This window comes from Sus scrofa, chromosome 6 (genome assembly GCF_000003025.6).
Source record: "Sus scrofa isolate TJ Tabasco breed Duroc chromosome 6, Sscrofa11.1, whole genome shotgun sequence".
Lineage (NCBI taxonomy): Eukaryota > Metazoa > Chordata > Mammalia > Artiodactyla > Suidae > Sus > Sus scrofa.
Genome location: NC_010448.4, coordinates 77,633,717 through 77,647,243, shown reverse-complemented (window position 1 = coordinate 77,647,243; position 13,527 = coordinate 77,633,717). Strand labels below are relative to the sequence as shown.

The 13,527-nt window shown below is 46.7% G+C and overlaps 1 protein-coding gene across 1 annotated transcript in view; it reads left to right on the top strand.

Annotated features, from left to right (window-relative positions):
• UBR4 (ubiquitin protein ligase E3 component n-recognin 4) overlaps positions 1–13,527 on the top strand; it is a 139,583-nt gene that overhangs the window by 60,748 nt on the left and 65,308 nt on the right. The window contains 11 exon segments of the mRNA XM_021095464.1: positions 1,781–1,844; positions 2,285–2,419; positions 3,309–3,483; positions 4,355–4,495; positions 5,330–5,451; positions 6,105–6,216; positions 8,031–8,161; positions 8,281–8,458; positions 8,920–9,024; positions 10,538–10,675; positions 11,441–11,615. Coding sequence (XP_020951123.1) covers positions 1,781–1,844; positions 2,285–2,419; positions 3,309–3,483; positions 4,355–4,495; positions 5,330–5,451; positions 6,105–6,216; positions 8,031–8,161; positions 8,281–8,458; positions 8,920–9,024; positions 10,538–10,675; positions 11,441–11,615 — 1,476 coding nt within the window.

Genomic DNA, 13,527 nt, shown 5'->3' with positions numbered 1-13,527 from the left:
GGCAGTGCTCAGGGCTAGTCTTCCCTGGGGGCTTCTGTCCCTTCCCTTCTCTTAATGCTCAGGTACCCTTTGGAGGAGCCAGAGGCTGCTGACCAGAAGATGCTTAAGCCAGTGTTATAGATTAGGATCCAGTCTTGCTGAAATTGTAGGGGAAAATCTTCCCTATCATTCTGATTTCATCATCTTCTCATCATTCTCTGCAGCAGCTATTTAATGTGGTAATAACACTGCTGGCAAGAGGCTGTCCACGGCATCTTGTAGCAGAGTTCAGAGCCTCCAGAGGCTCCCCCCCGGTGGCCTTCTTAGGCATTGCGCTTGGCTTCTTTGTGCTCAGGAGCTGCTGGTTTGCCCTGGTAGGCGCAGTAACTCGGGATGTAAGATATTCAGTTCTTACATTGTAAGTCCTAAGAATAGCCTGGCTTGGAATCACTGCCTCCCACCGGCAGCCTCCCCCACCCTCCGTTTTCTCTCTCTCCTTCTTTTTTTTCCCCCACCCTATTCTTATATTGTTTGCTTAGGATGTGTTTCCAGGTTTCTCTGAGCTTCACATTTTTTTCCTTTTTTTTTTTTTCCTTTTGCTTCTCCCCCAAGTTCTGAAACTGAGTCCCTAACCAAGCTGGACCGGTTAGTATGCCCTCTTTCTTTTCTCTGCACGAGCGAGTGTGTGTCAGAGAGCGGTGTAACCGATGGCGTGGCTTTGCGTTAATTCCGCTTCTGTGGAAAAGTCCTCTCGCTTCTTTCTGTTCTGGTGATTGCATGGCTGCAGAGCTGTCCCGCGTCAGAGTGGAGAATGCGGAGGGTTGTGCGTGCGCGCTTGGTGTGGGCCGCTGCAGACTCTTGGCCTCCTTTCCCTCCCCCATCCCTCTCTGTTCCTTCTCCACAGCGGGTGAGAAATGGGGTGGGGGCGCTGGGTCAATAGAAAAGTTCTACCGTCTGAAAAGCCGTCAGAGAGCTTGTTCCCTCCACTTGGTTTTATGCCTCAGGTCCCTCTTCCCTGACTCTTGACTGTCTTCCTCTGGCCCTTGACCTTTTCTCTCCAGCTACCTTCTCCACACCTTTCCCTCTGTCCAGAGCTTCTGTCCCCAGGGTGTTGGTCTTTTTAACTGTGCTGCATTAAACTGACAGGAGTGAGCCCTGGGGAGCAGGCTACTCGGTACCCTTCAATGCTTGGGGGTCTACCCTTCCCCTTAGAGAAAATTGCCTGGGTTTCTCAAGGTGCTTTTCAGTACCCTTTGAATGTAGGCAGTCGGCATGCACCTGAAAATATGGTTTGGTCTCTTCCCCATACTTAGGAACTCACGGGAAGTGCCTTTGTGCATTTTCTTGGAGGTATAACTAAGATACAACCTTAGTTTTCCCAGGGTCAGAAGATGGCTTTACCCTTCCCCTCTGCATAGCCCCTTTTGCCTCCTGATCTATGGGCACCTGAGCTTTGGGTCCCATTGCATCGAGACTGTTAAGCCTGTCTCAGTGATCCCTGCCACAGGCAGCAGAAGGAAGCATACTTATCCTCTTTGAGGAAGAAAAGCGCTGTCTTTGAGTTACGGATTATGAACATGGCCTCAGGTTGATCTCCAAGCAGGAGCCAGGTTTCTTCTGGCCTGGAACACAGGGAAACGATATGCATGGTGCCTGTGGCAGGTCTTATTGTGCTTTGATTTTGTATTTGGCATTCATTAGCTGTCCCCCGGGTCCTCACGACTATGGTGTGCCCAGGCTAAAGCACCAGGCAGAGAGAAGGGTGGTTGTTGTACTCAAGCCAGCTTTTCTGTCTCCCTAGGCTGGTTGTGAGTTCTTTAGAAGCCCTGGAAAGCTGCTTTGCTGTTGGCCCAATCATCGAGAAGGCAAGTTACACTTTTTTTAAAGCACATGGGAGCTTTCTGAAGAAGCAGGAAGTCAGCAGAGTTAGCAGAGGCCCCAAAGCCTTGCTGCTAAAGAGCATTCATAGCATAGTCTTGATTTGCAAAGATGATCCAGAGGAGTCTTCAGCTTAAGGTCGTCTGTTCTGTTTTCTGGGGACCCATAGTAAGAGTGTTTTATCGAACAGGATGAGTGCTGATTAAAGAACACTGTTCTGGAAGTCATGACCTCGGACTCAATTTCTGCACCTATATCGTGGGAGGATTGTAGTTTCCGAAATTCTTTGCTTTGCTCTTTGAAGTCCATGGAGCATAATTTACTCCTGGTGGCCGAGAAGGGAGGAGGGGGGGAAGGCAGAGTGTGGACAGTTCACTCTGCATGGATTTGGTGGCGTTAGTGACAACTCCCTTGTCTTCTGCACCAGGAGAGAAATAAGAACGCAGCTCAGGAGCTCGCCACTTTGCTGCTATCCCTGCCAGCACCTGCCAGTGTCCAGCAGCAGTCCAAGAGCCTTCTGGCAAGCCTGCACACTAGCCGATCAGCCTATCATAGCCACAAGGTAATCGGGGTGCCTTCTGTGCAGCTGGAAGTTAGGGTACTGACAAGGTGCAAGTAAGTTGGCTTTTTGGATGTCAAGCAAGGGTAGAACAAAGCGAGGTGGGGAGAGGACGGTGCTGAGGTTAGACCGACACAGTCTGAAGTTTCTCCTGAGAAATTAGTGGCTCTCACTCAAAGTGAGGACAAGCCAGTAACGGATTGCTGGTTTGCATTCATTTTTCCTGTTACTCTAATAGGATCAGCAAGATTTAAGGAAGAGAAGAGGGACGTTTGAGCGTGGGTGGCCTCTGACTAGAAGAGAGAGGGGAGGGCGGTCACTCAGGACATGAGGAGCACAGGTGTTCTTGCTCCTGCAGCTGTGGCACAGCGCTAAGGGAGAGGTGCTTGCTTGTAAGGAATTTGAGTGGTTTTTGGAGAGACTGAAGGGGAAATCTGGGGAGAGAGGGTCTCAGCTATGGAAGTAAGTGGCAACTGAAGGAGTAAGTTAGGCCAGTTTCTGTAAATGGAAAAGAAGACTCATTCAGATCCACAGGAAGGGGCCACCTGCCCAGATGCCTTGGCCAACCTGCTGAACCTCTCAAGGAAGGCAGTTTGGGAAACATATCTTTGGTGTGAACCTGCAAAGAAATGCCTTCCGTAGCAAAGAGATTAAGTTCTGGAGAATTGAGTGGTTTCTAGTTTTCCTATCATACTTCGATACTGATTTCATAGCCCTTGAAGTTTACCCATGTTGGGCAGCTTTGATGATCCGTGCAGGAGTCAGTGGTCATTAACCTGTTCCCTTGAGAGGAGGCAGCCCTCCTGATGATCTGCCAGTTCCTGTCTCCCTGTTGCTTTAGTACCAGCCCTGCCTTGCCGTTGGCTCATCCTCTGTGATTCTTTTGTTGTAGGATCAGGCCTTGCTGAGCAAAGCTGTGCAGTGTCTCAACACATCCAGCAAAGAAGGCAAGGATTTGGACCCCGAGGTCTTCCAGAGGCTGGTGATCACAGCTCGCTCCATTGCCATCATGCGCCCCAACAATCTTGTCCACTTTACGGAGTCAAAGCTGCCCCAGATGGAAACAGGTGAACTTGGCCTGTGTGGCCGTGGTCGTGAAATCTGCTTGACCCATTTTCTTTACTCTCTCATCTTCCTGTTCTCACTGACCTCTGACTGACTTCATGCTCTGAGCCGTGCTCTCTTGTTTTTATATCTTGTAGGGCTTTTGACATTAGAATTGTGCCATTCTTAAGTAAATACTCTTTCCAGTGCTTACCCCTTGGACTGTCCTGGAGTTTAGTTAGTGCTCAGGATATCAGATATTATCTTTCTCTGTAGTTATTACCTCTTTAAGATCTTCAGGGTAAAGTGATGCTTGTGCCCTGGTTGCTTTAAAGTAATGGGATCATATCTTTTGCTTTTGTGCTGTTCTTTCCGTCAGTATTTTGTTAATGTGTGTATTGGCCTTGAGTTCTCAGTGCTTGATTCTGTTTCCTCCTTCCTCATCATGCTGGCTGGTTACGAAACCTGTTTTGCCTTCATTAAGTAGAGCTTATTGATGCCTTCACAGTTCTGTTATTTACATGCTCCCATATGCTGTCCTCATCCTGTTAGTCCTCTAATGCTATAATCTAGGAATCATTCTAGAAAATTTCAGATGTTCCCCTAGCTTTGTGAAGTTGAACAGTTGGGCCTGAGATGTCTGCATCTGCTATACAATCCTGAATGCTCCCCCTTCTATTTAATTCTAACATACAATGTTTTCTGTGATATTCCTTTCCCAGACTGTTTTTTTCCTAGATGTGCCTGCTGGAGTCTAGGGATAGTTGGCATATTGATTGGGGCCCCACTTGAAACTCCCTCCCCAGGCAAGCGTCCTTGACCTGAGTTAACCTTAAAACAAATTAAATTCCATCTTGGATTTACCGTCATTAATAATTCTTTTCTCCTGCTTAGAAGGAGCGGATGAGGGGAGAGAACCTCAAAAGCAGTTGGAGGGAGATTGCTGTAGTTTCATCACTCAGCTGGTGAACCACTTCTGGAAACTGCATGCATCCAAACCCAAGAATGCCTTCTTGGCGCCTGCCTGCCTGCCAGGTATCATGTTAAACGGGATACTTGATAGCTAGTGAAGTCTCATGTAAGTTCTGTCTTTGAACAGATTGAATTCCTCACCTTTAGCCGTCATCGTCCATCCCTTACAGAATGAATAGCTAGGAAACGGAAGTCTGTGAGATCAGTGCCTTGCTCCTGGTAGAGGAATTTAGCAGTGTAGCAGAGAAGTGGGGGCTTCTTCTATCTCTGCATGTTGGGTTGAATATTTCACATAAAGACGTGTGCATGCATGCATGTGTGTGCCCTTTAAGGTTTTTATAATTGTTTGAAAGAATCTTTGAAAGTTTAATTCAAAGCCAGTTACAAAGGTAGAAGTTCAGAGTCATCCTAGAGAATTATTTCTAGGCTGCTATTACCTTTGTATCTAAAACTTCTCACACTGTCCACAACTCGGGTGAGAGAGTCAGTGTCTGAACAGTGATCTAAAAAAATAGAAGGACCCCTGGTGCTCATGTGTGTTTGGAGGTTGCTTGGGCAGTAAATCCAAGAGGATTGCTGAGGTCGTCTTTATCACCTAAGGTCTGGGGAGAGTGGCGGACGTTTAGACTCTGCCTACCTCTTCACATTTATTTCTGTGATGCAGGATATCTGAAAGGCTTTTGAGGACAGTTGGGGAGATTTAGGAGACTGTTAATAAAACCAATCATGAATAATGCTGACAGCCTACATTACACATGTACCGTGTTTTTGTTTGTTCACTTTTCTGTTTGTCATTTTCTTGTTAGCTTGATTTTTATGTGGGCATGAGAATTCGTTCTTTTGTCTCAGACTCTCAAGTAGTTAGAAGTTTTTCCACCATATTTTTCTCTTCTGCAGGCCTAACTCATATTGAAGCTACCGTCAATGCTCTGGTAGATATTATCCACGGCTACTGTACCTGTGAGCTGGACTGTATTAATACAGCGTCCAAGATCTACATGCAGATGCTCTTGTGTCCTGTACGTATCATTGTAAGCCCAGATAATCCTGACCAGCCTGGGAATGTCTGGAAACAATTTTTTTTTTATAAGATTGCTAACTATTGAAATAAAACAGACTTAAGGGAGATAATGGGACGGACGTAAGAATTTTGAGTGTCAATGAAAGCCTTAACATCCTAGTCATTCCACAGAAGAGAAAAGTTTGAAAAGGGAATGGACTTGGTTTGTATTGTCCAGAGAATATGCTGTGGTTGCGTCACGGTTCTGAGTGAGCGTGCATTCGACGGGTACGTGAATGAACACCGTCGAGGTCTGTTTCCAGTGACCCTGGCACGGAAGCCAGTGTTAGAAGTGCTGATTTTAGCACAGAGCTGAGGTGAGCCCGATCATCTGATGAAAAGCCAGAACTGTTTGTAGAGAGCCAAAGTGACTTCAGGGCCAAACGGGCTGCCAGTCTCTTGCCAGGAACTGAGATACAAGAGAGTAGGAAGTGGTCTCACAGATGCTGGGTCAGGAAATGGGCTTAACTTCTGACCTTAGTCAGCAGGCTTGCAGGCGAGAGTGGGCAGCTTCATTGTTCGTAAGTGATTGTCCAAGACGGGAAGGTGTTTTGTAGACAGTTACAGGAGTGATATCAAGCCTAAGGATGATGGTTTCCCTTTCAACCTCAGGATCCTGCTGTGAGCTTCTCCTGTAAACAAGCTCTAATCCGAGTCCTAAGGCCGAGGAACAAGCGGAGACATGTGACATTGCCCTCCTCCCCTCGAAGCAACACTCCAATGGGTAATGTGAGGTCTGGGTTTCGGCTCGTGCAGGTGTGCTGGGCTGAGGGACCAGGGCAGTATGCGCCAGGGTGTGCTGCTCATGTTGACCAAGGCCCTGGAGACTTCCATTTCTGGAGCCTTGGTTTTACTCTACCTCATTCCAAAAAGAATTTAAGGTGGTATATAAAAATGCATATAGAAAACAGTAAAAATAAGGAAAATCAAAGCCGGAGAAAATAAAGGTACAAGAGTAAAATCAAGTCAAGGATACGAAAAATCTACATCGCAAAATCCTGCATGATTGTTAGGTGAAAATCTTATATTTGGCTGAAAGCTTCTTAAGAGCCATGGCAAAAATAAAATGAGAACAGTTCTGAGTTCCCGTCGTGGCTCAGCAGTTAACAAACCCAACCAGCATCTATGAGGATGTGGGTTCGATCCCTGGCCTCACTCAGTGGGTTAAGGATCCCAAGTTGCAGCGAGCTTTGGTGAAGGTTGCATATACAGCTCAGATCCAGCGCTGCTTTAGCTGTGGTGTAGCCGGCAGCTTCAGCTCCGATTAGACCCTGGGAACCTCCGTATGCCACGGGCGCGGCCCTAAAAAAAAGAAAAAGAAACCAACCAAAAAAAAGACAGTAAAATAACAGTTCAAAAATCATAGTAACTAAAGAAAAAACCACCAATTTTCAGGAAATGAAAAATTTCCTGGCATGAGCGCTCTTAGATTAAGGGTCCATCTTGTTACCTAAGGGGCAGCATCCTTGGTGGACTTATCTCCAGTAAGATTGACAGGAAATTTCCTTCTTGATACACTTGAACACAAGGCAAAGACCTAACATTTCACATTTTGGTAAAATGTATAAAAGAAAATTGTTAGTAAAATATTTCCCAGTCTGAAAAATATTTCTTGATACTGTCTTGAAAGTCTAGTGTGTCCTGTACACTAATGTCACCTTTCCGTTTGGACCAGCCGCGTTGTAACTAGTGGCTGTGGCCGCGATGGGATACAGTGCAGGTCTGGAGGGGGTGTGCAGCTTCGTGACCTTCAGACAGTCTTTGACTTTGACTCATCTTCATTGTGCTTTTGATGAGTCAGGCAACAGATTGTGCATCTTCTGTCTGGGGAGAAGCTGGAGTCCAGGTAGTTTTATGTTTCTGAGTAAGGCCAGATCCACATGCTTTTTCAGCCCGTTGAGTGCAAGGTGAGGTCTCCATCCTGTTGGGACAATTAGGAGTCTAACCTGGGCTTCTCCCTTCTTAGAAGGCCTCTCCCCATCACACAGAAGCTAGTCTGGGCAGGACCGCAGTGCTGTCCTCGGTTTCCATTTGATGGCTTCCCATTTCACTTCTGGTTCTTCTCATAATGATTCTGTAATCTGAAAATCTCACCAACCCAGTTGTTTTGGGGAAAAAAATAGTAAAATCATGCTCCAGGCTGCCAGGACAGATGGCAGTTAAACATCTCATTGTATTATTTTCCCTGTCTTGCCCAAGGTCTCCTGAGGGTTGGTGGGGGCTCATGGGGCCTGCTGGTCTTAGAGATTTCTCTGCTTTATGGAATCCGAGGGTTTTTTGGTTTTGTTTTCCTTCATCATCTGGAAAAATCTTTTCCTAAGTGGGGCAAGCTGTCACTGCCAACCGCACCTTCCCAGATCTTGCTAGGCCCAGAAAACAAGAGAGCAAGGCCAGGCATGACCCCTGGCACTGACCCTCTCCAGCACAGGGAGCGAGCTGGAAGCTTGTCTTGGTTTTTCTTTGCTGTATAGTTTATCTTACCACATGCCGGGGAGGGCAAGCAAGCGCCTTCAGGTGACTGGGGTTTCTTTGACTCAGGAGACAAGGATGATGATGATGATGATGACGCAGATGAGAAAATGCAGTCATCAGGGATCCCGAATGGTGGTCACATCCGTCAGGAAAGCCAGGAACAGAGTGAGGTGGACCACGGAGATTTTGAGATGGTGGTGAGTCTCCCGCTGCAGGAGAGGGGAGGAGCCTCGGAACTCCCCTCCAGCTCTTACTCTGTGGGCCTCTGCAGAGCTGCTGTTTACCCTGGGGCGCTGACGGAGCTTTCTCTCTGCAGTCTGAGTCGATGGTCCTGGAGACAGCTGAGAATGTCAACAATGGCAACCCCTCCCCCCTGGAGGCCCTGCTGGCAGGCGCAGAGGGCTTCCCCCCCATGCTGGACATCCCGCCTGATGCAGATGACGAGACCATGGTGGAACTAGCCATTGCCCTGAGCCTGCAGCAGGACCAACAAGGTAGAAGGCCACGCCAGCACACAGCGGCCCGTTGGCCTTGCGCAGGAAAGAGGGTTTGGCAGTTACTGATATCCAGCTGACGTAGCTTGTCCCCAGATTGGGGGAGAGGTCGATCTGGGTGAGAGCTGCTCAGAGATACAGGTGGAGAGTGAGAGGGACGGTGCTGGAGTTTAGTCTGGGAGCCAATCTCCCAGTTTCTGTTAGTTTGGTGTTTTGGATTATCTCCTCCCAGATCTGTTAGATTCCTCCAGCTTGTGTCCTGCCTGAGCTAAAGGAAGCCTTCCACCACCTCTGTAATGGAATTTGGGGGGTGGATAGCAGTGGCTGTTGAGTAACTTCCTCTAGGCCAGAGGAGGTCACATGCTGGTGAGTTTAGACTCCTGAGGGCGGCAGGTGGCCAGAGCAGTGTTGTGGATGGGGTCTGGAGGGGATGTTGTGCTCACTCTCCACTTGTTTCCCAGGCAGCAGCAGCAGTGCCCTGGGCCTGCAGAGCCTGGGGCTGTCCGGCCAGGCACCCAGCTCTTCCTCTCTGGACGCAGGAACCCTCTCTGACACCACAGCATCAGGTAACTGTCCACAGCGAGGAGCACGGCTCAGGGCCCCAGAACCCTCAGGCCATGTTTCCGATGCTGTGAGAGTGTAATGGGCAGCTGCTTTGACAGGCCATTCTGGACTTCCTGCTTCTGCCTTTGCTTTAGAAATGCGGGTGTGGAAGGCATAGTGATGCAGCTTGGCGAAGGCGCTCTTGGCTCCGCTTCCCTACACCGTGCATGCTGCCTGGCTTCAGCTAAAAGTCCCCACGGAAAGGCCAAGGGAGCGGCTTGCGGGTTGATCAGCTTTAGGGTTAAGTCGCAGCTTTCCGGGTTCTTCACCAGAGTTCTAAAGTTTTAGACAGTATCAAAAGGGAGACAGAGAGCTCATAGCTTTTAACTTTTTTCTCTTCATTTGTAAATAAAAGTGAAGCTGCCAGGAGCAGAGTTCTCCTTCGGGTCAGCGTGGTTGTCAGGATCCGAGCTTGGGAGGGAGGGCTTTTGTGGACAGTTCAAATGCATAGGAAGTCTTCAGCCCTCGTTTTGCCTTCACTCCCAATCTCTTTCCTAATCTGATAGAAAAAAAAGAAATGTCCTGGGTGGGGAGTTGGACCACGTAGAAGAGACTGGAACATCCAACGGTTTGCCAGGAAATCAGCTGTTGAGTAATTTAAGGGTTAATTTAGAGTTTTCAGGCTGACGCTTTCCTGTATTTGTTTCTTTTTTCCTTCTTTTGTGTTTTGGGCGTTTTGTCCTAGATAAGAAAGGGAGAAATTGGCTGTCCCCTCTCACCTGCTGCCATGGCTTGTTGCTTTTCTTAGGCCTCTTTAGTTGCCGTCATTTCCGGCTTGGAGTTGCGCTGTGCTGGTTGTGTTCCTCATGTGCTCTGTGGCTGTCTTGGCTTTCCTCCTCCATGTATCTCATCCAGCATTATCCTCCTGTCTCAGCTCAGCCCTGATTCCGGATGCTGTGGCTGTCTCTGGGGAATTTCCTTGCTTTATTATTAGCATTTGATGAGGATGATTAGGAAATGTGGAATTTCCCACTGAGCTCCCCTCTGGACCACTTGTTTGAAAAAAAAAAAATAGGGTTGATTCAGGAGCTCATGATAAGTGATTTCTTAGCTTAAGTATAAATTGATTGCAAAACAACTCTCATTGAAATTCAGAGTCTATGCTTTTGAATGGTGATGGCTAGTTTCCGACTCAGCAGGTGTCAGTAACACCTAGACTTTGGTGTTTTAGCTAGAAAACTGAGTGTCCATGTCACAGATTCTTCTAGAATCTCTGCACTCTTTTACTTGCACTGTAATGTAACAGCGAAGGAAATGCCCAGTGAACTGGGTTTTCACTTCTGTCTAAGTACTGTTTGCAATGCACCGTGTATAGTGTTTGTTCCTGTTAGTGATTAACCAGCAAAGCAGATCTTTCCCTTTTTCCTTTGATGACAGGTTGTATAAACTGCATTGTGTCCTCTGCACATATGTGGTTTGATGCTTTCGCCCCAAGGAGGGGTTTTTTACCTGTAACAGCTCTCGTTACTCTCTCAGCTCCAGCCTCGGACGACGAGGGCAGCACAGCAGCAACCGATGGTTCCACCCTTCGGACCTCTCCTGCCGACCATGGTGGGAGTGTGGGCTCGGAGAGCGGGGGCAGTGCAGTGGACTCAGTGGCTGGCGAGCACAGTGGTAATGTGGCTGGGGGTCTTGGTCTGCCTGGGCAGAGGTGGGGACAAAGTAGAAGTGCCTGCCCTGGGTCCTGGGGTTGGGTGCAGGAAAGGGAAATTTAATTATCTGTCAGTGGAAGAAATGGCCTATATCATCCTAAATCATGATTAATCTAAAACAGTTATGATGTGACTTTGAAATCAGTCATTCTGTGGGTTTTGCTCCTTTTATTAGGGGAAGGAATCGGGGCAAGCCTGTTGTTAATGATCTGGTGTATTGATATAGCAGGCCAGCTATACTAGCTGGTGGGGACGGGGCTCTGAAATCAGGAAGCGTGACAGAGCCGTTTTCACTTGATCTTATAAGTCAGTCTCTGCTTAAAGAATTAGGTATGAAAATTTTTTATGGAAAAGATAAAAGTAGCTGATAATTTCTGGATTCCCAAATGAGTGTATGTTTGCTCTGGAATACAAGATGGAAATTTACCAGCAGCTGAGATTAAGCTGTATTCTTGAGGGTAGATCTTCTGTTCCGTGGGTGTCCAGGGAGTCATTTAGTCATTTCGTGCTCTGGGGCCAAGATCGTGAATTCCGTCCTTCTCGAGCTTCACACAGGAGAAGGGTTTTCTGAAGCTGCCACCAGTCATCACGTGACTGTTGCTGATTTCAGAATGCAATGGATTCCACTCTGCTTTGGGAGTGGATTTGCATTTTTTTTAAAGATTTTTACTTTTTCTGTCATAGTTGGTTTACAATAATTTGCACTTTTTAAACCTTTTCCCTCTAGTATCTGGCCGGAGCAGTGCTTATGGTGATGCTACAGCTGAAGGGCATCCGGCTGGCCCAGGAAGTGTCAGTTCAAGCACTGGCGCCATCAGCACCACCACGGGACATCAGGAAGGAGATGGCTCCGAGGGAGAAGGAGAAGGGGAAGGGGAAGGAGATGTCCACGCTAGCAACAGGTCAGGGCTGACCACTTGCAGTCAAGAGGCTTTCCTATGGGAGGTGGGTCAGGAATAGCATGGTGGATCAGTTGCAGGAGGTGGGGTGGAGATAATAGATAATTTCTTTAGAAATGCAAAGGTAATAAACTCATGAAACAGTTTAAAAGTCCTAGGGACTGTTCTAGGTTTATCTTCCTGGTCCTGATGAGAATGTCATCAAATCAGTTGCAGAAAGAATAGAAAGCGGTTTTTCTCTTAAGTTCTCCCTCTATCCACTAGTAACTAAAGTGACTGTTTTTTCCTTATTCAAATCTTGTCTTGCTTCATCATTTCTCATACCCACAAACTCATTTGTAGTGTTCTCTTTATAAATGGCATTGTCCTAGGATCAATAGTGGCAGTTATTAAGTAAATATTAGAAATAGCTTTTCTTCAGTGTGTTTTTAGGTAGTAGAAAATACATGTTTATGTCTAGAAGTACCAGCGGTGGGGCATTTGGCAAATTGAAAATAATCCGTAAGATCCTAATCTAGCCCCCTTAAGAAATTCTGGTGGGAGTTTCCTGGTGGCCTAGCAGTTCAGAATTTGGTGGTGGTGCTGCTGTGGCTGGGAATTTCTCTACGCTCTGGGCATGGCCGAAAAAAAATTCTGGTGGTATTTGGTAACTGTCTGGTGGAGTGAATATATTCTTAACCACGAGGTGACTAGACAGAAGAGGAAGAAAAAAAATTAAGAATCTGCTTGTGATATAATATTTGTTTGTTGAGGCCCATAGTTAATCACATTAGTACAGAAATCAGAATTTTGAACTGAATGATGTCCATCCGAAAAAGAAGTCACGGAAGCAGTGAGGCATTAAACATTTTGAGAGGGCATCACACTGTTTGTAGTGTTTGCTGTAACCTATCGCTCCCCCTTAACTCTTTTTTTTTTTTTTTAATACAATTTTTTTTTCATTATAGCTGGGGAACTGTATCTAGTCACTTATGATGGAGCATGATAATGTGAGAAAAAAGAATCTGTACATCCCCCTTAACTCTTGAAACAACTCTTTGGTGAAGATGACCTCTGGGGTCCGTTAACTGATGATATTTTGATGGGGGTTTTGTTTTTTTGTTTTTTTTTTTTTTGGTCTGTGGAAGTTCCTGGCCGAGGATTCAACCCAAGCCGCAGTTGCAACCTGAGCTACAGTTGGGGCAATGCCAGATCCTTAGCCTGCTACACCACAGGGGAGCTTCCAGATGGGTTTTGTTTTTTAACTGCTTAATATTAAAGGCATCTTTTTTTTTTAAACTCTTAATGTAATTTCTAGGTTAATTCCATGTGTTCAGACAATATGATTTTTGGTTCTTTGAAATTTATTTATTAATTTTGTTTGTTTGTTTGGCTTTTTAGGGCCACAACTGCGGCATATGGAAGTTCCCAATCTAGGGGTCAAATTGGAGCTACAGCTGCCAGCCTATACCACAGCCACAGCAATGCCAGCTCCTTAACCCACTGAATGAGGCCAGGGATCGAACCGGCAAGCTCATGGTTCCTAGTCGGATTCGTTTCCACTGTGCCACGACAGGAGCTCCTCTTTTTTGTTTTATAAGGCCACACCTGAGGCATATGGAAGTTCCCAGGCTTGGGATCTAATTGGAGCTGCAGCTGCTGGCCTATGCCACAGCCACAGCAACACTGGATCCAAGCTTCGTCTGCAACCTACGCTATAGCTCACAGCAACGCTGGATCCTTAACCCACTGAGTGCGGCCAAGGATCAAACCCGAATCCTCATGGATACTAGTCAGGTTTGTTTCCACTGAGCCACTACAGGAACTCTGTCTTTGAAATGTATTTTTTGAAAGTATTTTTAATCCAGTTTTCACCTTTTACCTTATTTTGTGCTTCTTACTTGTTCTGCCTCTTTCTGTGTTTCTTTTTGTCTTC